This window comes from Littorina saxatilis, linkage group LG9 (genome assembly GCF_037325665.1).
Source record: "Littorina saxatilis isolate snail1 linkage group LG9, US_GU_Lsax_2.0, whole genome shotgun sequence".
Lineage (NCBI taxonomy): Eukaryota > Metazoa > Mollusca > Gastropoda > Littorinimorpha > Littorinidae > Littorina > Littorina saxatilis.
This window is the reverse complement of record NC_090253.1, coordinates 49,794,978-49,819,207: the sequence shown is the minus strand read 5'-3', so window position 1 is coordinate 49,819,207 and position 24,230 is coordinate 49,794,978. Positions and strand designations below refer to the sequence as shown.

General features: G+C 44.0%; 1 protein-coding gene across 1 annotated transcript in view; it reads right to left on the bottom strand.

The window, feature by feature from the left end:
• Positions 1 to 24,230, bottom strand: part of LOC138976369 (carboxypeptidase D-like) — a 59,237-nt gene that overhangs the window by 19,164 nt on the left and 15,843 nt on the right. The window contains exons 6-17 of the mRNA XM_070349229.1: positions 23,389 to 23,580; positions 22,758 to 23,041; positions 20,069 to 20,168; positions 19,184 to 19,326; positions 18,629 to 18,798; positions 8,574 to 8,808; positions 7,448 to 7,595; positions 5,601 to 5,761; positions 4,521 to 4,609; positions 3,725 to 3,956; positions 1,904 to 2,012; positions 1,034 to 1,183 (exon numbers count right to left, since the gene is read on the bottom strand). Coding sequence (XP_070205330.1) covers positions 1,034 to 1,183; positions 1,904 to 2,012; positions 3,725 to 3,956; positions 4,521 to 4,609; positions 5,601 to 5,761; positions 7,448 to 7,595; positions 8,574 to 8,808; positions 18,629 to 18,798; positions 19,184 to 19,326; positions 20,069 to 20,168; positions 22,758 to 23,041; positions 23,389 to 23,580 — 2,013 coding nt within the window. The remainder of the gene's footprint in view (positions 1 to 1,033; positions 1,184 to 1,903; positions 2,013 to 3,724; positions 3,957 to 4,520; positions 4,610 to 5,600; positions 5,762 to 7,447; positions 7,596 to 8,573; positions 8,809 to 18,628; positions 18,799 to 19,183; positions 19,327 to 20,068; positions 20,169 to 22,757; positions 23,042 to 23,388; positions 23,581 to 24,230) is intronic.

Below are 24,230 nucleotides of genomic sequence, written 5' to 3'. Positions count from 1 at the left end.
ACTGGAAACTAGGACCCCAGCTAATACTGTCACTTTCATCTCAAACAACATGCTAAAAAAATAATGGTCCTTTACTTTCTTCTCCAATGCTAATCAAATGTGGACAAAAAATGCATCCCTTTTGCGTTCAAACACATCAAACACACAGCTGCAGTTCTGTGGTTAGTACATCTCTGGCACACCCAAACAAATTTAAGAGAAAGCTGTTCCAACAAGCCAAAGTCAGCACACAAAACAACAAGCCTTTTTGTAAATGTTGCTTAGTATGATTAAGTGGCACAGGAGGTGTTTGGTTTCAAAAAGACTCGACTGTTTTGCACAAAATTGCTTTGTGACGCATTTGTTCTATCTGTGAACCAAAGGGAAGTAAGCTCTCTAAATGCAAACATGTGTAATAGAGTAAGTGAGAGTTATGCATAACCAATCTCCTGGCAACCGAAAGTATAACCAGCCCTGAAAAGGACAAGCGACTTTCATTTCACATCATATCTCACAGATTTATCAGGAATGAGACAAGAAAAATGTCATCTGCAATTTTGTTTTACGTCATTGCATATTGGCCTTTATACAAGTGTTTAGTTTTTAGTTTTTTTTAAAAATCTGAGGACAATCCATTAGCATTGTCCGAACGAACACTTTCATCCTTCTTTTTCTTTATTTGGTGTTTAACATCGTTTTCAACCACGACGGTTATATCGCGACGGGGGAAGGGGGGAGATGGGATAGAGCCACTTGTCAATTGTTTCTTGTTCACAAAAGCACTAATAAAAAATTTGCTCCAGGGGCTTGCAACGTAGTACAATATATTACCTTACTGGGAGAATGCAAGTTTCCAGTACAAAAGACTTTAATTAAAATTGACTATATTCTATACAAGAAACACTTAACAAGGGTAAAAGGAGAAACAGAATCCATTAGTCGCCTCTTACGACATGCTGGGGAGCATCGGGTAAATTCTTTCTCGTCCCAACCAATATGAGACTCCCCCTAACCCGCGAGGGGTCACTTTCATCCTCAGACAAGACTGAATTACCAGGGGCGCTGACGGTGACCATGTGAGTGCCGACAGTGGTGGGAAGGAAGAAGGCATCGGCTGTTCGATCCTGACGGAGCTTGTTGTCCACCTCCACAGAATACTGTGTCACTGGCTGCCCGGCTTCGTCTTTCACCGCACCGTGCACACCTGTAAGGAGAGTAAACACAGACCTTGTCAGTTGTCATCGTTATACATGTACAGTTGAATCCACCTTTTGAGACCCCAATTTAAGACTTCCTCCCTGTTAAGACATTAGCTTTTTTGATTTCGTATTCATATCCTCTGTAAATTTACCCCAATTCTAAGACTCCCTCCTTTTTAAGACCCGATTTTCTACAATTTTTGGCACATGTGTGTGTGTGTGTGTGTGTGTGTGTGTGTGTGTGTGTGTGTGTGTGTGTGTGTGTGTGTATGAGTGTTGGTGTGCGTGCGTGCATGCGTGAGCTTATGTGTGTGTGTATGTGTGTGTGTGTGTGCATACATGCATGCTTGTGTGCGTGCATGTGTGTGTGTATAAGAAATTCAGTAAACACTTTGTATTTTGTTGTGTGCAAATGTATTGAATATACTGAAGCCAAGCAATATTCCTAGTGTATTTTATTGAAACAAAATCTTTTGTCTTATGCAAACAGAAGAGGACACCGAAACTAAACTCAAACCTGTCTTTCGAAAACGACCATCCCTTTCCCCCGAAAGTTCATACACATAAAAGCCGTGTGAGTTTTAGACCAAACAAACAAACACGACCATCACGACAGAATTATGACAAGTTCCACCAGGCAGCCGGGATTTGAACTCACGACCTTCAGATTAAGAGTCCCATGTCTTACCACTAGGCCACTGCGCCAGTCGTGTATGTATGATTACCTTGCAGTGAGTGTTTGAGGAAACTGATGAGCGGTGTGAGTGATTTCTGCCACAGGGACAGCAGCTCGGAGGGAGGGGGGTACTTGCAGCAACTGATGTACCCGCTCAGCTGGAACCAAGAAAAAGACAGACATGATATTATCATGGGTGGGACTGAACAATGTCATGAATCCTAAAGAAGAAGAAGAAAAAAAAAGAAGAAAAAAAAAGAGAGAAAAAAAGTCCATAATCGAATCCGAATTTCCGGCATATACCGGAAGAATCCCAGCTACAGTGGTACTCCCCATGTAAGACCTCCCAAAATCTGACAAATTTAGGTCTTAAAAGGGGGGGGTCTTACATGGGGGGTGAGGTCAGGTCAGAAAAAGACAGTGAGAGAGAAAAAATCAGTGACAGAGAGAAATACCTTCAGGGTCCGTCGAAGTTGTGGCATAATTACAGTTGTGGTTTGGTGAATTAATTTGATAATCTAATTCAATAAAAAGCAAGAGGTATGTATTTTTTCTATATTTTTTTTACTTTAATTGTATCCTCTACATGTATTTAAAAAAATATTTGGGAGTCAAAAGAGTTTATGTTCATATGGGTGTCAGTATTTGGAAGAGGACTATACACCTGTCACATTTTACACTGGTTTGAAGAAAGATTTCATCGATTGACCACGTTTTCTTGGTCGCTGACGATCGATTGAATCTGAGTTTTTCCTACCTCAAACGACCGCGCGATCGAAATTGCCGTTTCGCCCTTACGGCTCCGTTTCACCACTTCCATCCTCTGTTCCAGAGTCAAAATTTTCCTCTTCTTTCCGCGCGATTGAGCGTTTGAAGTTGAAGGAGAGTTCGAAGCCATGGTCGAAGAAGAAGATCGTTGATGCTCGCGCGTGTGTTTGTTGATTTTTCGAAAGGAAGTGGACAAAGAAAAGGGCATGTTGGGATCGTAAAATTGTGAACGCCGGACATGCGCAATCGAGACCTAAACGCGTCGTCTGTTATATTTCCGGCCGAGTGATTTTTGCGATCTTTTTTCAGAGATTCAAGCAAAACGTTACGATTTTTTGTTAGGTTTTGATTTGAAAATGTCGTTACAAGGTCGCAAATTGTAACAACTAGTCGGTCGCAAATCGGGTTCTGGGGGGAGTCGGCCATGGGGGGTGATTTATATAGCAAAACTAATCCGTCAGCAAGAATGAGGTCTGAGAAGGGAGAGGGTCTCCGATGGGGGGGTCGTTCGTCGGGAGTACCACTGTATAGATTATCATTTTTGGTCAATACTTTATGTGTCTGTGTCTAAGGTGGATGGGAGGATGAGAGTGGGTGGAAGGGAGGGGTAGAGCTTGCGGAGGGGGGGGGAGGGGGGGTAGGGTTTTAGAGGGGGAGAGGATACTTAGTTTTTCTTCTTCTTGTCTTCAGAACTCAGGGTGTCATGACGAGTCAGCATCAATCTTATTCTGTGTTTTGTTCTTGGCCAACTCTTTAAAAACATATTCACATTAAACAGGTGTGTGTGAGAGAGGTGGGGGAGCGTGTGTGTGTGTGTGTGCTTATGAGTGTTTGTAAGTGTGTGTTGTTTTCTTTAAATTTTGGGCTGAATCCAGGGTACTAATATTTATGCATATCTGTAATTATGAGTGATGAATAAACAGATGGAAAAGGAGATAAAAGGATGGGTACAAACAAAAGACTCAGAAACCTACAATGACAAACACGAATGCTCATCGTATGTTTTTGTCCTTTTAAACAAACACACAAAATGCACGCACACACACAAACCAAACTTAACCCAAACAATTAAGTTAGTCCTCTACCATAACCTCAAACCTACCATAAGTGAGTTAAAATTCTTATAAACGGTGTCAGCCATGGCAACTCCGCCCAGCGGTAAATCTGCGCCATGAACAACGCCAGAAAGGCCGTTTGAGTCGCAGGGTGTGTCGTACATTCCCGGAAACTTGTCGGCAAACGAGTGAGCGAGCGACTTGAAGAGATCCTCATCTTCAGTGACGGCAGAGGTTGAACTTCCTTCCATGGATGCCACTTTGACGTTACGAGGTATGCTGGGTGCAGAGAGATGGTGCAAGTTAGATTCACATAAAGATAACTAAAGAGTAAGACATAGACATAGACCACTTTATTATCTCAACGAGGAGAAACTCAGGTGTGGTGTATACAGCATTACAATAAACAACATAAAACGTAAGAACATAAATAAAATATCGAGGCGCAAATAGTCCACTCATAATAGTCAAGAGTAGGACGACAATATCAAAACAAATCTCTCTCTCTCTCTCTCTCTCTGTCTCTCTCTGTCTCTTTCTCTCTCTCTCTCTTTCTCTCTCTCTTTCTCTCTCTCTGTCTCTTTCTCCCTCCCTCCCTCCTCTCTCTCTCTCTCTCTCTCTCTCTCTCTCTCTCTCTCTCTCTCTCTCTCTCTCTCTCTCTCTCCCCCTCCCTCTCTCTCTCCCTCCCTCACACTCTCTCTCTCTCTCTCTCTCTCTCTCTCTCTCTCTCTCTCTCTCTCTCTCTCTCTCTCTCTCTCTCTCTCTCTCTCTCTCTCTCTCAACAAAAAAGCTGACACTCCAAGACACACAAAGACACACTTCAATTGACCAAGTACTACTCACACAACGAAGGAGCCTCCAGCCTCCAAGCTGAGCACAGTGTGGAATTTGTGCTCTCTGAACTGACTCAGTAAGTTCTGTACTGCACCGTCCTGCAAAATATGGTTTATATGAGAATATTTGAGAGACCTGTTTGTAACGACTCCAGCACTTGGCCGCATAAAAAGCAGATATACTCAGAGTGATGAACACACTGACACACAAGTTTACACTCAAAGATGGTCTAGCTCTCTGTGTATTTATCTCCCCCTCCTCTTCCCCTCTCTCACTCCCTCCTCCCCCTCCCTGAAATAAAATACATCAAAACAGACTGGTCTTAAACACAGAGTCTAAAAATGGAGATATCAAGAAACAGTGACCCCCCCCCCCCCCCCCCCCCTTTCAGGACCTCAACAAAATCAGTTTTTAGAAAGGATGGAATTTAAATTGCAGGGTCTTTAAAGCAGAGTTCCATTCTACTGCATTTAAATACATACAGAATACAGAATACAGAATACAGTATTTATTGAGCCAAGTGACATTAAAAAACATTTAAAGCACAAGGAATTTAGCGTGGTGTTGGTAAAATCACGCACACACACACACCCACACACACACTGACACACACACACACACGCCCACACATACACTGACATACACACCAACACACACACGCCCACACTACAGCAGTCACGATCACACCATCACACGCAGGGCAGACATGAGGTAAAACAAATGACAATCATCTATTAAAAGAAAAAGTACAAAGAGTGGTCTAAGATGCTGGTGGAAGGGTCTACACAGAATACAATTTTATAATCTAATGCATAGTTAGAACTAGCCCATCCCCTCCACCCACCCACTCATGAATAACTAAAATAATGCAGCTAAACAAAATTTAAAAAATAAAAAAATAAAAAATAATAACAATCGCAATGACAGCTTATATCGTGGACCACAGTAATCTATGCTCTCTGTGCTTTACATATTTTAAACTATGAATTAAAACTTAATCGCTATTCAAACATCCATTATATATATCAAAATAATGTAACAACTAACTTACAAGAACACATGAGCCATTTAAAAGTAAAATGTCTTCACCTCCTGTTCCACCAGCTGGTTGAAGCGAGAGCCGTTATACTTGCTGCCGGAGCAGTCTCCGGGCATGGCTGACGATAAGCCCTCGATGTTCACCTGTGGGATGATGTGGATGTGGCTGCTGTTCAGTATCTTCTTCACGTCTGGCTGAGAAACTGAATAACCTGAACAAGAGAAAGACAATTAAGCCATGGTTCTTCTTCTTCCTCCACGTTCATGTCCAGCTGTAACTCCCACGTACACTTGCGCCTGACCAGCAACTCTGTGATGACAACAACACCAACAACAACACCAACAACAACACCACCATCACCAACAACAACAACAACATCAACAATTGCATCTCCTTCTATCTCCAAATAGAAGCAAAGCTAATTTACCGAGTCCTGCTTTTCTTGCGTAACGTTTATTGGTAAAGGCAAGCTAGGTAGTCTGATAACCACTTTTGGTCATATGGGCCAGCTTTATGAGGGTGGTGCCCATCTCCTCTCTCTCACTGCCTTTGCTTTCCCCGGTCCTGAATAGGGTCCGGTACCTCTTTCTAGCTGGGTGCACAGGAAAACGCTCAGAAAAATTTAATCATGTAACCGCCCTGGGTGGGGACCTATCCCGCTACCTCTATCGTGTGAAGGTCAACGTTGTCATGGAATTTCGGTGTACCTCATTTCAGACAGCTTCTCAGTAGAAGGCCTAAACTGATTATTTTTTATTATGAAATACCGTTTATATTTGAACCGGGTATGGATAGAAAGATAAAAGAATGTTAAATCATGTATTGTCCATCGTATTTTAGAGAATGTTTCTCATTGAGAATGATTTACCTAGTCTAAAACACAAACACATGAAAATCGTTAAGTATCGAGTTAAGCCAAAACTCCAGGACAAGGATGAGGTGCTGGGTGGCCGAGTGGTAACGCACTTGCGCTCGGAAGCGAGAGGTTGCGAGTTCGACCCTGGGTCAGGGCGTTAGCAATTTTCTCCCCCCTTTCCTAACCTAGGTGGTGGGTTCAAGTGCTAGTCTTTCGGATGAGACGAAAAACTGAGGTCCCTTCGTGTACACTACATTGGGGTGTGCACGTAAAAGATCCCACGATTGACAAAAGGGTCTTTCCTGGCAAAATTGTATAGGCATAGATAAAAATGTCCACCAAAATACCCGTGTGACTTGGAATAGTAGGCCGTGAAAAGTAGGATATGCGCCGAAATGGCTGCGATCTGCTGGCCGATGTGAATGCGTGATGTATTGTGTAAATTTTTTTTATCTCACACGGCATAAATAAATCCCTGCGCCTTGAATATGTGCGCGATATAAATTGCATAAAATAAAAATAAATAAATCCCTGCGCTTAGAACTGTACCCACGGAAACGCGCGATATAGCGGGGATATAGCTCAGTTGGTAGCGCGCTGGATTTGTATTCAGTTGGCCGCTGTCAGCGTGAGTTCGATCCCAGGTTCGGCGGAAATTTATTTCAGAGTCAACTTTGTGTGCAGACTCTCTTCGGTGTCCGAACCCTCCCCCCGTGTACACTACATTGGGTGTGCACGTTAAAGATCCCACGATTGACAAAAGGGTCTTTCCTGGCAAAATTGCTTAGGCACAGTTAATAATTGTCTACCTATACCCGTGTGACTTGGAATAATAGGCCGTGAAAGGTAAATATGCGCCGAAATGGCTGCAATCTACTGGCCGTATAAAATTTCATCTCACACGGCACCACTGCAGAGCGCCTAGAACTGTACCCACGGAATATGCGCGATATAAGCGTCATTGATTGATTGATTGATTGATATAAGCCTCGTATTGATTGATTGATTGATAACCACTGTGCCACTCCGGCGTGTACTGACCTGTGGTCAAGTGTCTGGCCAGCCTGACCAGCATCTCCGTGCCGACAGGATCGTCCCCGTTCAGTCCGGCCATCAGCAGGACGTGCGGCCTGTGGTCATTGTGGTCAAGGCCTGTTCCTGACAGGTGGTAGATCACCAGCGTTTTGCCCTGTATGCAACAGACAGGAGAAAATTGGTTTGAATTTGTTAAAAACAAAACAAGTGTGCCTTAAATGCAGGTGACTACTTCGTGCACCGCATGTAGATAAAAGGTGCAACAAACACATACAATGCAGACTCACTGTCAAAATGTCAAAGGACAAAACTTTGTAAGATTGAAAAAAGTTCTTTACTTTGCAAAACCACTGATCAGAAACATAAACGGGCAGGGATGTAGCTCAGTCGGTAGCGCGCTGGATTTGTATCCAGTTGGCCGCTGTCAGCGTGAGTTCGTCCCCACATTCGGCGAGAGATTTATTTCTTAGAGTCAACTTTGTGTGCAGACTCTCCTCGGTGTCCGAACACCCCCGTGTGTACACGCAAGCACAAGACCAAGTGCGCACGAAAAAGATCCTGTAATTGATGTCAGAGTTCGGAGGGTTATAGAAACACAAAAATACCCAGCATGCTTCCTCCGAAAACGGCGTATGGCTGCCTAAATGGCGGGGTAAAAACGGTCATACACGTACAATTCCACTCGTGCAAAAAACACGAGTGTACGTGAGAGTTTCAGCCCACGAACGCAGAAGAAGAAGAAGAAGAAGAAGAAGAAGAAGAAGAAGAAGAAGAAGAAGAAGAAGAAGAAGAAGAAGAAGAAGAAGAAGAAGAAGAAGAAGAAGAAGAAGAAGAAGAAGAAGAAGAAGAAGAAGAAGAAGAAGAAGAAGAAAAAGAAACATAAACTAAAACTGTATTACAAACACAAATGTCAGTCAAATTTACCAACAGAGAAAGTGGAACCCCTCTTTTATGGCCCCCAATGCAAAGACCCCCTCATTTTTAAGAACCTGGTTTTCTCAGGTTTACTGTTCATCACCTCTGTAAATTTACCTCTATTTTAAGACACGATTTTCTCATATTGTTTTAAGTTTTTAAAGGGAGGTTCCAATGTACATGTAATTACAAACCAGCCAATCAACACCCAGCTCACCTGTCTCGTCATGTGAGAGGAATCCAGCCTAGAAATGGTTGGGTTTTTGTTGGCAAGGTCAGTGAAGGTGCTCTGAAGGTCGTCGTTGTTCATGTACTTTGTGGCGGCCATGTTGGCGGCAATACCAAAGTCGTTGGCTTCCGACCAATCCTCGCGATGATCGGGGGTCAAGGTGAAATTGACGCTCACTGCAGCGCCATCTGTGACCTTGACCACAATGCTCTTAGGCTCATATCTGAAATAGAAAAATGAGCGCTTAGAAAAAAATTTTTTATTTTTTTTTTTTTAAACATTTTATTTCCTTTATATACACATAAACACAGCATAGTATACATCATACACCGAGTTTGTCAACAAAGCGCATACACACGTACATACAAGACGCAGACATAGACAGTAGGGTGGGATGTTGAAAAGACAGGGGATATGGAAGGGGGGGGGGGGGGGGGGGGGGGGGGGGGGGGGGGGGGGAACTGAGGTTGTGGGGGGGGGGGGGGGGGGGTTGTAACTGAGGTTGGGGGAGGGGAGGGGGGTAGGTGGGGGGATGGTCACAATTTAGCCTCCAAGTATACATGGGGTTTAATTATCGGCATAAAAGTATTGTATAACCTGTTATGAGTAAATGGGTCAGGGGGTATCACATTCAAAAATGTTCATACGAAATCAATCAATACAATTATCCTATAGCATCAATGAAAAAAGTGTCTATATAAACACCACTCTTTTTCAAATTTACCATAATAATTATTTACACTAGCATTATACTTTTCGATCAAAAACCTTTGTTTAGCAATTTTCACAAAAACATTTAGTGTTGGGACTGTGTTATTTAATTTGGCTCCAAATATACTTTGTTTGGCAAGGAGAATAAACAAATCAAAAACAGCATCCGTATGAAAGTTGTCTAAATACCCTAAAATGACTAGCTCTTTTGACAAATTCAAATTACTGCAATGTGTGAAATTTTGACATAACCATTCTGTGAAATCAGACCAGAAAAGCTTAACTCTTGTGCACTCCCAAAACAAATGTTCTAAGGTTTCCTCTTCCTGTGTACAAAAGCTACATAGTGATGTGTCAGAAATTTTCATCAAAAATAACAGGCGTTGAGTGGGAAAAATTCTATGCAGTATTCTATATTGGAACCACCTTAGGTATGTGTCTTGTGTAGTTCGCCTTATTGTCAGAAATACCTTTCCAACATTTACATCAAAATTCAATAAATTAGCCCATTTTTCCATGCACTGTAGATTGCCATCATTTTTCACAAGATGGGTATATATATGTTTTACTCCACCTTTAGCTATTTCTTTCCATACAACATCATCACCAATATGAAAAACATTGTTTAAAACTGCATCTAACTTTAGTCTTTTATGAAAATTCTTAACTGAGCGCATAACGCCCTCGAAAAAGACAAAATTCAGTTGTAAATTTGGATGTTTCAATTTAAAATCGTTATATGACAAAAACCCATCGGCTCTCATCAAGTGACCGACTGTAATAATGCCGTTTTCCATCCAATTCCTGTTAAAAATAACCTTTTTATCTATGCAAATATGTACATTATAATACAGACGCTCTGAAGCAAAATCACTCAAGGAGATGGGGACACATTTGCATGCAAAATGTTTATAATGTTTGAAAACATCTCTCCAGAAAGGATTCTGAACTCTTTGCATCAATATGTTTCCAAACTCACCTCCTCTTTTGTGAATGTTATGTACAAGTGGACACAGAGCTTTCAGAAGTTTAGTTACTTTTCCTTCACTACAAAGGACTCGCTGTAACCATGATATCTTCAGAGCTGACAAAAAGCATTTCAAATCCACCATTTTAAGCCCCCCCTCTTCAAACGACTGATATGCTGTTGTTCTCTTTATTCTATCTTTCTTACCATTCCATAGAAATGAAAAAAATAACCTATTCAAATCAAACAAAAACTTATCATCAGGGTCAGGTAAACTCATAAACAGATGAGTTAACTTAGACAGCGCCAAACTCTTAATAACTGTTATTTTTCCAAAGGGTGTTAAATTTCTTCTGGACCAGGACCTGAACAAATTCTCAATTTCTACCAATTTATGTTCATAATTAAGGGGTATAATGTCATCTAAGTTGACTGAAAAAACAATGCCAAGAACTTTAAATGTTACAGGGTTCCAACTGAGCATAAGTTCCGGCATAAATTTAATATTACAATTTGTATGTGAGCCTATCCAGACTGCCGTAGTTTTCTCATAGTTCATTTTCAGACCGGATATAGAGGCAAATTGCTTCAAAACGTTCATACATGCACAAAATGATTGTTTTGAACCATCCAGAAACAGGGCGGTGTCATCTGCAAACTGGGATATTAATATTTCATCATCTGCCACCTTTATACCTTTTATCTCTGTACTCTGGCGGATCATAATGGACAGAAATTCGGCACATATTAGATATAAATAAGGTGACAATGGATCTCCTTGTCTGGTACCTCTTTGTACATCAAACCAACTGGAATATTTACCATTCACAGAAACACATGATCTAATATTATTATAAAAAGTGAAAATCCATCTTTTAATGTCATCACCGAAGTTGAATTTGCACAAACATTTATCAATGAAGGACCAAGAAACGCTGTCGAAAGCTTTTTCAAAGTCAATGCACATCAAGAGGCCACGTATGTTATGCTTATTCACATAAAATAGAGTATCATATAATAACCTTATGTTTTGGCCAATGTACCTTCCTTTAATAAAGCCTGTCTGATCTTCATGGATCAAGTTTGGTAACACAGACTTTAACCGTTCAGCAATACAGGATGAAGCAATCTTATAAACTACATTCAACAGTGTAATGGGTCGCCAATTTTTCAAAAAACTTTTATCCTTTCCATCCTTTGGTATACAGGTAATAACTCCCTGTCTCTGGGTGATAGACATCTCTCCCTTTTCAAAGCTACAATTCAGGGATCTCAAGAGAAAGGAACAGAGATCTTTAAAAAAGAACTTAAAAAACTCAGCTGAATACCCATCTGAACCAGGACTTTTGTCGTTATTTAATCAAAAATTTTAGTAATAAATTTTCATTTGATTAATATACTTACCCAACTCACATATAGCAATTAACCCTAGTTCAGTGCTGGTTACGCTGTACGCGTCCCCTTGGTAACCAAGGGAGACCACTCTAAAAAAGAGAGTGACCTATCCCATAATGCCAGACTAACTACTAGCCTGACTTCCGTATGCGCGCGCATACACCACCATCTTATCATTCCAAAACGAAGCCCAACTCACTTCTTTTTTAGACCCCCATACCACCACAGCGGGGAGGCGGGAGGGAATAAACGATGTGAGTTGGGTAAGTATATTAATCAAATGAAAATTTATTACTAAAATTTTTGATTAAATTACATATCTTACCCAACTCACATATAGCAGATTGCTATCATAGGAGGAGGGTACTCGCCAAATCAATCCACAAGAAACCGCCCTGCAGCCACCAAAAAGGGCCAAGCAGAGTGGGAATCTCGTGGAATTATGATATTAGGACCTGTCCCGCGGCTACCATAACAGATAGCGCGGAACTGTCGCCCCGTCTCAAGACACCTCTGAGGAAGAAGTTTCTAAAAAACCACCTCAGACCGCCAGTAAGCCTACCCCAGTCTTCAGCCTAAATGACCCGACCGGAGGACTGTCAAAGAGGAGGCCCATGCCCTTGCCTCATACGTCCCAGCTACAGAGAGAGGCAAAACTGCCCTAACAACCCCAGACTATGTTTATCAGCAGGTAAAAAACCTGTCTGAACAAACTGGAGAAACACCTTGGTTCAAATTAATTTCACAATATCCTTACACCTTGCTGTGTTAAGTGATATCCTAAAAGATTCTGGCCTCCTGAACCAAGCCAACATCTTGCCAGTATCTAGCCTACAGCAACAAAGGCTGGCAGACCGAAAGATCTGAACTGCCGGGCACCAGATACGTCCCGTAGGTAAACATTTTAAAAGGCATTTCCTGATGTCTAGTAAACGTGTACTATAATAGCGGGTACCTAAAATATCCCGCCATAGAAACTCATGCCTAAATTCTCGCATGTTCAACGAGCTGCGTTAATGACTTACGTAAGTATCTCAGACTTGAGAACAGGTAAAGAAGAGGCCCACACTCTGACTTCTTGAGTCCGTGCTGCCTGAAGAAGGACGACTGATTGCCCCCCCCCCCCTTTTCTTGCCACCACTGTAGGCATGCCTAATCAACGTGGCAGACCATCTAGCTAAGGCTGACTTCACCAAGTCAATGCCTCCACGAGAATTGATGGAAATAAATAAAAAACCCTGTTCTGATGATCTAAACGAATCAGAGCGAGTAAGAAAAATATTCAACTTGAAAAGTTCAAAAGGCTAATAGGGCTCTAGCAGAGCCGAAATAAAGCAAAAAGGATTGAATTGTATTATCAGAGCTGGTTCCTCAGGTTTCTGAATACTCGTCCGAAAATCGAACAAAACCTAAGCACTATAGATCAGTCTTTCTCCAAAGAAAAGTCTATAGCAAAACCCGATAGAAAACGAACTTACTCCCACTTCCCTCAGAAGTTACCAGAGTAAGTAAGACCGCTTCCCGTGTTAAGAATTAGTAAGGCTAATTTGCCAGGGATTCAACAAACCAATCTCAAAAGCTCCCAAAACTAGGAGCCAATCTCAAGTCGGGACTGGAGATCTGCTTTCAGCCAACCAAAAGGGAGGCTCCCTAGTCACGCTGGCTACAAAGAGCCCAAGAGAAAAATTTTCCAGCCTGGCCAGTTCAGTGCAACTGATATCGCGTAACGTCTCCCAACAGAGACATGGGAGAAAATTCGGAAAGCCAAAATAGGAGGTTCGCCACCTGCATGAACGGAGAGAAGTGGAGTTCTTTCCGTTAATCTTACGCCCTTTGCTTCAAGTCAGTCAATGAGACATGAAAACTAAGACGCTGACCCCTATAGGATCTCTAGACCCAATCCGGAGTTGAGGCAGAAGCCCCTGAGCGTCTCCATGACTCCCGAACAGAAGACACCCGTGTGGCTCAAGTGTAAACAACAGCGCCCTCCCGACAGCCCTAAAGGCCTTAAGGGCTGTCAACCAAAGAGAATGGGCCCAAAGTGTGCGACCCACAAGCCGCACAGTAAAATCGAGAGTAAAAACCGGGAACGGGGAGACGAACATTTAGCAGAAGGTGATAGCACCATGAGGCAAAAACTTCTATCAGCGGCACCTCCAACACCACCAGAAGGAGTAGAAGCGCATAGAGAGATAGAGTCCAAACCGTGTGGACCTACTCGGCCAACTGACTTAGAGAGTCTGCCAAGCCAAAGAGCCTCTCCGGAAGGTACTTCACTGCTAAAAAGAACTCGTGGTGGAAACACCACAACCAAATCTCGCATGCCCGATGTGGCCACACTAAGGAGCGAGATGCCCCCCCTTTGCTAAATGAGAAACCAGGCCACTGAGGTGCTGTCTGACTGAAACAACACATGTTATCCCCTGACATTTGTGCCCCCAAAAGTGGAAGAAAACACCAGCACGATCTTCGAAAAGACCCAAGGAAGGACCCCAATAAAGTGAAAGTCCTAATCCGCCTCCGGCCGCTGTGTAAAACACGAAGGCAGAAAGAAAAGTGAAACCAAGCACTCATACTCCAGTTGACATAACTGTCAATAGTATGACCGAAAACGTGCTAATGTTTGCCCACTGAACCCGACCAGTAAGAAGCCCCGAGGGTATAAAATGGTGGGTATTTGGCAACGTGACAAGCCGGGAAGAAGCTAACAGCAGAAGCTGAGAACAGCCAGCTTAGCGCTTTTCCTTGATAAGGCAGACCGAGGGCTTTTCTTTGCTGTGAGCTTCCCTTTGATAGGAAAGAGTCCACTCGCAAAGAAGAGGAAACGAAAGAAAATCCTCACGCAAGGGAGAGATTAACGACTCCCAACCGACCAATACTGTCGGCCGAGGCCTTCTCCCATGCGAACAGCAAAGCTAAATCCTTTATAAATGTGTCTTCTACAGCCCGGGGAAAATTGTTCTCACAAACAGACAGTTTCCCCTTGCTATACACATCCCAAAAAAGGACGCCCGTAGGCAGAACAAAAGAAAACCTTAAGTTCCTAGGCTTGGCGCTAACCGAGCCTACGCAAAACGCTCAGCGAGCGATGCGCTACTTGAGCGGATGACGCCAGCTAAAGCCACACCGCAACAGGTGCTCAGCCAAGCGCTGCTCCGAAGGAAGAAGAGAGGAAGTAGACTCATAAGAAACCTTCCGCAATTCCCCCACCGCCGATGAAGGAGCTAAGAACTAGCCGTACAAAGACTTCCCTTCAAAGGCTCAAATCAGCTAAAGGAGCCGCAAACCGCAGCAATCAAAGCCTCCCCAAAAGCTGCCAGCAAAGGCAGAGGTGGGGCCAACCAAAAAGAGGTATCACCCTCTGCCACAGAAGCCCCATCTTCTATACCCTCATCATCCTGTTCAGCAGTATCCCAACGAACTTCGAAAGGATGAGAACCGGCCACCAATCCTGACAGGGCAACACATGCCAAGAAGAGGGAAAGGCAGGGAAAACCCCTGAAGCCGGAACTTCGTGAACAGATTCTCCATCCACCTGCCTCATCCCAGCTGAAAGACTGGAAGAGAAAGTGAACGCAGCCTGTGTAACGGCAGAGGAACCGCAGTAACGGAACCTAAAGCCGAAGGCTGACGAGAGCCGCCTACCAAACACCACAGTGTTAACGGCCGAAGCCACAACCGCAAAAACGGAAGCGGAACCGGCCGTGGATTGCTGCCGTTTCAGTTGCAAGCACCCCTGCACTTGAACTTAGACGGCAACAGGAACCCGACGCCATCCGTCAAAGCGAAAGCACCATCGTCCAGACAGCTTTCATGCACCTCAGCGCAAATCGGAAGTTGACGCCCTGCTTGACTGCCATAGTCAAACAGAGAGCCATCTTTACTGTCTTCTTCCTGCCCCCAGGGCGGAAGCAGAAGCCGCACAGACTGACCAACGTCCAACGACGCGGCAGAAAGCAACAACCTTCCGTACGCTCTACAGTGTCCCTACCCCCCCCTGACCGGCCGCTTAGCGGCGATGGCCAGACGGGGTATCAGAACTTTCACCCGTGAGCTCGATGCCCGTGGCTACTTTTGACTGTAGACGCGCTACACTTTCCCCGGAGAACCCGGGTACTCATGTAGCAGACCAACCCTGTGACAGTGACCCCCTGCTTGACTGCCATAGTCAAACAGAGAGCCATCTTAACTGTCTTCTTCCTGCCCCCAGGGCGGAAGCGGAAGCCGCACAGACTAACCAAACGTCAAATGACGCGGCAGAAAGCAACAACCTTCCGTACGCTCTACAGTGTCCCTACCCCCCCCTGACCGGCCGCTTAGCGGTCGATGGCCAGGCGGAGTATCAGAACTTTCACCCGTGAGCGAAACGCCCATGGCTACTTTTTACTGTAGACGCGCTACACTTTCCCCGGAGAACCCGGGTACTCGTGTAGCAGACATACCTTGTGACAGCGAACCACCAGGAGACGGCACACCCAACGAAAGTGGGATAACCTTGTCCCCATCCTGAACAGCGAGACATCCGCTCTGGTCACCACAGCGGAAGGGCCCGCCACAAACTTGGCCAAAAATGACGATCCTGTCACCCCGGGAGGGAGTGCCCGGAGTTCAGCTCGCGTAGACGAAAATTCTTCCGCCAGTGAAGATACCTGTGAACAAAGTGCAAGCAAAAGCGAAGCCACGACCGCGGCCGCCAGCCCAGAAAACAGCAGGAGCAGAAACCGCTTTAGCCGACTCAGCAACATGAGCGGCCATAACCAAAGGCTACTCCGGCAAAATGGCCGCCGACAAAATGGCGGCATACGGCATGTGTAGCAAAACATCAACACATTAGCCTGAGTCAAGTTCAAACACCGCCGACGGTTTGTTTAGATTATCTAGGCGTCTTTTCGGAGGAGAGGACTCAGCAGAACCTGCTTAGAACTCTGCCCCAACCAAACGGTATCAGCCATAGCAAGACAGACTTGGTCAAAAAATTTCAGAAAAAAATTTCGAAAAATTTCACAAGTCCAAAATGGCCAAACCACGCCTTAATACAAGTACAAGACAAAGAACGATCTCACCTCAATACAGTAGCAAGGTAAGACGACGAAAGAATACCAAGGAGAAGAAACCCGGTCCCACAGACCAAGCAACATCGGCTGAACAACAGCCAGAGCGTACGTAAATGCGACCAGCCAGTCTGACGCTGAGTTTTGGAATGATAAGATGGTGGTGTATGCGCGCGCATACGGAAGTCAGGCTAGTAGTTAGTCTGGCATTATGGGATAGGTCACTCTCTTTTTTAGAGTGGTCTCCCTTGGTTACCAAGGGGACGCGTACAGCGTAACCAGCACTGAACTAGGGTTAATTGCTATATGTGAGTTGGGTAAGATATGTAATTTAACCGTTTTATAACTGCCATAATTTCTTGCATGGTAATTTTCCCTTCCAAACAATCTCTTTCTTCATTGGAGAGTGCTGGGTGTTCTAAGTTTTCATCAATCGATTCATTTACCAAATTTGTGTCTCTTGTGGAATACAATTCTTCATAAAAACACTTGACCTCATTACATATAAGGTCACTATCATGTATAACCCCGTTCTCAGTCTGTACAAAACACATTGCTTTCTGCACATAATTCCTTTTTTCCAGGTTACAAAAATAATTGGTATTCTTCTCACCATCACAAATCCACCTGGCACGTGATCTCACAATAATACCATCAACTCGCTTCTGCCGCACCTCACACAAATCTCGCTTCTTCTGTTCTAACAACTGTACATTACTTTCATTCACCTGATTCTCCAAACATACAATCTCAGCAAGGATTTCTCTTTCTTTCCTATCACTTTCTCTCTTTTTATGTGAGGCGTAGAAAATTTGGTTTCATTGCTCAATCCATTTCTTCTGCCCTTGACTGATACTTAGGTTTAAAGTGTAATATTGTTATTTAACCTAACCTGTCCACACTGCATTCAAAAACATAGGACCCCAACACAAAAACAGATAAGCAGTGATCTTGAGGCTTATTTTTACATTACTTTTATACTTGGTCACACATCTTCAACAAAAAGTTTCAAAAAGTCTTAAAAACAGGGCCTAGCATTGGAAAAAGTGAGTTCAGCTTACAATCATTTGTCATTTGTCGTAGTAAGCGTAGACATCCGGTCTGCTCCCCGCCTAATGGCCGATGTCTTCCGTCTTCGGGGGACTACGTGGGTTTAAATTTGGAGTGGTCCTTCTCCTAGAGTTTCCTTGCAGGGATAGTGAGCCTCATCTGCCCTCGTTTTAATTTTGGAGTGATCTCCTAGGACAGCTGCCTTCCAGGGTTGACGAGCCTGTCCTGCCCGGGAGTTCAGCTTACAAAGGCGGGGGTCTGGGGGCCGCAGGAGGCCCCCAGTGGGGTCCAGGGGACAAAGCCCCCCGAATTTGAAGATTTGTTGGAGATTTTTTACCTAAAATGACCCCACCAAAAGAAGATTGAGCAACTAAATTATGCCTTCACCAACAAGCAAAACACAAAGAGAAAACTGACTATCTTGTGTTATTTGGCCTGAAAGTGCCATTCCCACTTCCAGGAATACCTGGATTCTTTGTCACTGAATGGCTGACCACGTTCAACAATGTCGCTTCGAGACATTATTTCAAGTCTAGAGCCACAAAACACCGGCACAAAGCATGCTCGCGCGATGCCAGAGGAAGTGCGTGCTCAAGCAAACTGTCAAACTGAATGAGAATTGAACCGAACGGCGGACAAAACGAAAGTTGGGACTGTTTCGGTTTACCGTTTGGGAATAACAGGTTTTTGCATTTCGGCGTACACCAAATCGAGTTCCGCGTACTGGAGATGTTATTTCGGCGTAAAGTACGCTGAACGGCTTACAATGCTTGGCCCTGTAAAAATGAGGGGTCTTAAAAGGGGTCTATCCACTGTACTTTCTTCTTCCTCAAACTCTCCCCTCACAATCTAAAAACTCTCACACTCACCGCCGCGCAGTGACGGTGACAGTGTAGGTACCGGGAGCCAGCAGTCGCCAGAAGTCACCGTCAGCCGCTGAAGTCACCGTGTGATCTATCCCCTCAACCCTGATGGTGGCGTTGGCGACCCCATGCTTTGTCTCCTTGTCAACGATGAACCCACGAACACCTTTGTGCACCTGAAGGGAGAAAAACAATATTTGTTGAACATTCACCTTATCGATACTTTAAATATATGAACAATGGAACAAGAGACAGCAGGTGAGAGAAATAGAACAAGATAACAATAACAATGTACTCGTCAGAAAAAACAGTTCTTGTTTTTGAATTCTTGTTGCTGTGTTATATTGTTATCTTGTTTTAAATATATATATGGAAAATTATAGGTTGTTCACTGTAATATAAGTACGGTTGAATAAATATCAGTTCCCAAATTAGCTTCTGAGGGGCTTTGTGTGCATACGTGTGTGTGTGTGTGTGTGTGTGTGTGTGTGTGTGTGTGTGTGTGTGTGCGTGTGTGCGTGTGTACGCGCATGTCTGTCTGTCTGTCTGCGAGATACATACCTGTCCCATATAGACAAGGAGGGAGAACTTGTTGGCTTGCCAGAAAGCAGGCAGCTTGTCAGCGGTAGGGAACTTGACACAGCCCATCTCAATGGTCAGCTCAAAGCAGTTAGTGTGCAGATAGTTCCAGTCCTGCATCCCGCCTGAACATAGGTCAACACATGAGTGGTTATTTGTTACCATAACAGTGTCAGAGATGTTGCTAGGATTGACTTTCTTCAGTAAATGGCCATTACAATGAGCGGTTTTGCTGCTAGCATTGGTCACCTCCCTTGGCCCAAGGGAGAGAAGCGTCTTACCTCCCTGGCGCGAGCGCTAGAGGACACGGGTGAAAAATCGCTTCTTTGCGATGTGTAAATCGGTACTTTTCTATTTAATTTCTGCAGCTTAGGTAACTGCGCCATGTGTAAAAGATGGGTAGCATATGATTCACACATACCTTGACACCACAAATTTAAAAAACAATGAAGACTATGCGCAGTTACCTAAGCTGCAGAATAAAATAGAAAAGTACCGATTTACACATCGCAAAGAAGCGATTTTTCACCCGTGTCCTCTATCGCTCGCGCCAGGGGAGGTAAGCAGGGCTAACAGCAAAAGCGCTCATTTCAGCAGTCGACGATGTTCATACCTGCAAGCATTGTGGAAGAGTTGCGTCCCACTCTACTGAGTAAAACCAACAACACATGGTCGACCAGTAAAACCAGCAATCGCAGCCAATAACTGACTTCAGTGTGTGTTATGCAGCAAAATGTCTACTCGCCGCGATCGAGCCACTAGTGTATTTCGGCATCCCTGGTGGCACACACAATTCTCACCATAAGGGGACCCAAAGACTAAAAAGCTGAAGAATGCTAAAAAAGATTCAGAAGAAGCCTGACTCACCATCAACACTATACCATTCAGCTCCATTTGTGACACCGTCAGTGAAATATTCTCCGCTCAATGCAGGACAAGGGTGGCCTTCGTGCATGGTGGAATGGGCCTGTAACAGTCAGTTGTTATGATGACAGGCCTAAAAGTGGCAATAATAATAATAATAATAAGAACATTTATATAGCGCTAAATCAAAAACTTTCGTTAAAAAGGCTTGCTCTAAGCGCTTGACATCTAAACTAAAACGTCATTCACACTCTTTACAATGATGTACAAGAACTTCATGTCACACTCTTTCATTCAGTATAGCACCATTCACACAGTTGTTATTCTGTACAAGACAATAAGTTAGTCTAACATTTAGAATATTCATAAGATGAAAACAAGAGAAAACCAGACTGATTAAAACAACTGCTTAGTGCTAACAAAGCATGAATCTTAATGATAACGTAATACATGTTTAACTGTTAAGACCATAAAAAAAATTTAAAAAAATAAAAATAAAAAAAGCAAGTAAGAGACAGACAAACAGGACAGACATGGAGGGGTGGGTGGGAGGAGGTTAAGACTGAAAGAAAAAGAGATATAGGGAGAAGGGAAGAAGGGAGCTCGGGAAGGGAGGGAAAGAGCGAGACAGAGACAGGACAGACATGTAGGGGTGGGTGGGAGGGTGTTAAGACTAAGAAAAGAGAGACAGAGGGGGAAAGGGAAGGGAAGGAGGGAGGTAGGTAAGGAAGGAGGGAGGGAGGGAGAGTTTCAGACAGAAGCTAGGACAGACATGGGGGTAGGGGTGTGAGGTGTTAACATCATTTTTTATTTTTTTCATTTTTTTCATTTTTCATTTTCATTACTTTATTGTCCCATCGCTGGGAAATTCGGGTCGCTTCCTCCCAGTGGAAAGCTAGCAGCAACGGAGTCGGGCTACCCAAGTGTCTGCGTGTTTAGGTGTATTCAGCCACCTGCACTTATGGCAGAATGACCAAGGTCTTTTACGTGCCATTGTGATGACACGGGGGTGGGACATGGCTTCCGTCTCTGGGTCTGCACATAAAGTTGACCCGTGTCCGTCCCGGCCCGAATTCGAACCTGCGACCTTTCGATCACAAGTCCAGTGCTCTACCAACTGAGCTACCGGGCCCCCCCTTTCAAGAGGGAAAGAAAGATAGAAAGAGAAGTGGAGAAGGGAGGGAGGGAGAGATAAAGACAGAAGGACATACATGTGGAGAGGGAGAAGGTTTTGACAAAAGAGAGAAAGAGAAATAGTAGGATATTGGGAAGAATGAAGGGAGACAGCCAGAAGGACAGATGTGTGGGTGTGGGGGGAGGGGGTTAAAACTAACAGGGAGAGAAAGATAGACAGAGAAGGTGAGAAGGGAGGGAGACAGACAGACATAAGGACAGATGTGTGGGCGTGGGGGGAGGGGGTTAAAACTAACAGGGAGAGAAAGATAGACAGAGAAGGTGAGAAGGGAGGTAGACAGACAGACATAAGGACAGATGTGTGGGCGTGGGGGTTAAAACTAACAGGGAGAGAAAGATAGACAGAGAAGGTGAGAAGGGAGGTAGACAGACAGACATAAGGACAGATGTGTGGGCGTGGGGGGAGGGGGTTAAAACTAACAGGGAGAGAAAGATAGACAGAGAAGGTGAGAAGGGAGGGAGACAGACAGACATAAGGACAGACGTGTGGGGTGGGGGTTAAAACTAACAGGGAGAGAAAGATAGACAGAGAAGGTGAGAAGGGAGGTAGACAGACAGACAGAAGGACAGATGTGTGGGTGTGGGGGGAGGGGGTTAAAACTAACAGGGAGAGAAAGATAGACAGAGAAGGTGAGAAGGGAGGGAGACAGACAGACATAAGGACAGACGTGTGGGGTGGGGGTGTCAGGGACAGTCCCTTTAACTAACGTTTGTTTGTTCGTTTGGTTTTTTTGCTTAACGCCCAGACGACCACGAAGGGCCATATCAGGGCGATGCTGCTTTGACATATAACGTGCGCTACACACAAGACAGAAGTCGCAGCACAGGCTTCATGTCTCAAGCCCGGACTTCGGTATTGCATTTCAGCTTGGTGGCTTAAAAATTAATTAATGACTTTGGTCTTTAAAAATCTCAAAATTGTAAAAAAAAATATTGTTTTTATAAAACGATTCAAATTTACGTTTATCTTATTCTCCATCATTTTCTGATTCCAAAAACATATAAATATGTTATATTTGGATTAAAAACAAGCTCTGAAACAAATATTGAAAATATTATCAAAATTAAATTGTCCAAATCAATTTAAAAACACTTTCATCTTATTCCTTGTCGGTTCCTGATTCCAAAAACATAAAAACACGCTCAGAAAGTTAAAACAAAGAGAGGTACAGAAAAGCGTGCTATCCTTCTCAGCGCAACTACTACCCCGCTCTTCTTGTCAATTTCACTGCCTTTGCCATGAGCGGTGGACTGACGATGCTACGAGTATACGGTCTTGCTGAAAAATTGCATTGCGTTCAGTTTCATTCTGTGAGTTCGACAGCTACTTGACTAAATGTTGTATTTTCGCCTTACGCGACTTGTTTAAAGTCTTAGGTATGACCTGGCCGGGGTTCGAACCCACGACCTCCCGATCACGGGGCGGACGCCTTACCACTAGGCCAACCGTGCCGGTTTTAACTAACGTAAAACAACACTTCAACAAACATGAACATACCAGCGAATAAGCCTCAGCAAGCTCCTTGAACACGACATCGTCGGGAGATTTGCTGTACACGCTTGTTCCTTGTACTGTATCATCATAGGGGAAGTTGGCTACCAGCGAGCCACCGTGGAGGTTCGCTGACAAGACAAACGGGATGGAAGTCATCCAGTTGATGACAGCGACAGTCTCGGGCTCCTGAACGTGATTGACGCCGTCGTTTCGGTACTGGTCGGGGAAATTGCGGTTGAGGTCGACGTGATGAAAGTTAGCCCTTCCTGTCACGCCACTTGCATCCCCTGTGTCAGGAGAATAAGTAAAGATGATAAATTATCCCGAAAATTAAAATCCTATGATTTAAACAGCATGAACATCACATAATGCTCATAATATTAGCACTTCTGCGAGCTCAAGGCTTTCCTTAAGACGTTTTCTGGAAATAACTATGTCAGGATTTTCAGCGGTCTGGTAGAATAGGAGCCCCTTTACCTCAGACAAGCTTTACACAAAATCCTGAGCATTTGCCACGCTTCCGATCGGTTTTAACCTGCGATCAGGACGAACAACCAACTATGATGTGTATGCCAAGGCATAATAATGTAAATGAAATTAAATTTATTTCAATCTGTCAGCATTCTCCACCAACCTTCTTGCGCCATTTCGTAGCCGTCGGGGTTCATGGAGGGCATGATGTGGATGCGAGTGTGGTCCACGAAAGACGTGAGGAAGGCGTCTTTGCCGTAGTTGTCACACAGTAGTTGCAGCAGCAGCAGCAGCATCTCGCGTCCCACCACTTCGTTGCCGTGCATGTTGCCGATGTACTTAAACTCTGGCTCGCCTGAATCAGAACGAAGGTGTGTACATTTAATGACAAACAACACTGACTGAACAACCCAAGAAGTCTCTTGACCCTCTATCCCAAAGAGAAAATCTTGTCTGATTCAGAACGAAGGTGTGTACATTTGCCTATGTACTTAAACTCTGGCTCGCCTGAATCAGAACGAAGGTGCATATATTTAATGACAAACAACACTGACTGAACAACCCAAGAAGTCTCTTGACCCTCTATCCCAAAGTGAAAGTATCATCTGATTCAGAACGATTTGTGCATGTTGCATGATGTACTTGAACTCCGGCTCGTCTGAATCAGAACGAAGGTGTGTACATTTAATGACAAACAACACTGACTGAACAAACCAAGAAGTTTCTTGACCCTGATCTCTCCCAAGGCTGAATCAGAATGAAGGTGTGTTCATTTAATGACAAACAACACCGACTGAACAAACCAATACATTTCTTTAACCCTCTCTCCCAAAGCTAAATCTCTGACGCAAAAAGGGAGAGACAAGAAGTCGAGAAGACGTCATAATGTGAATAATGGTGTCATGTAAAAATTCTGTCACTTCTTCCAGAGGAACTCGAAAGAAATTACAAGAACAAATTTTGTCTTGGACTTCGTCATATCGGTAGCAGAAAATGACTCGTAAG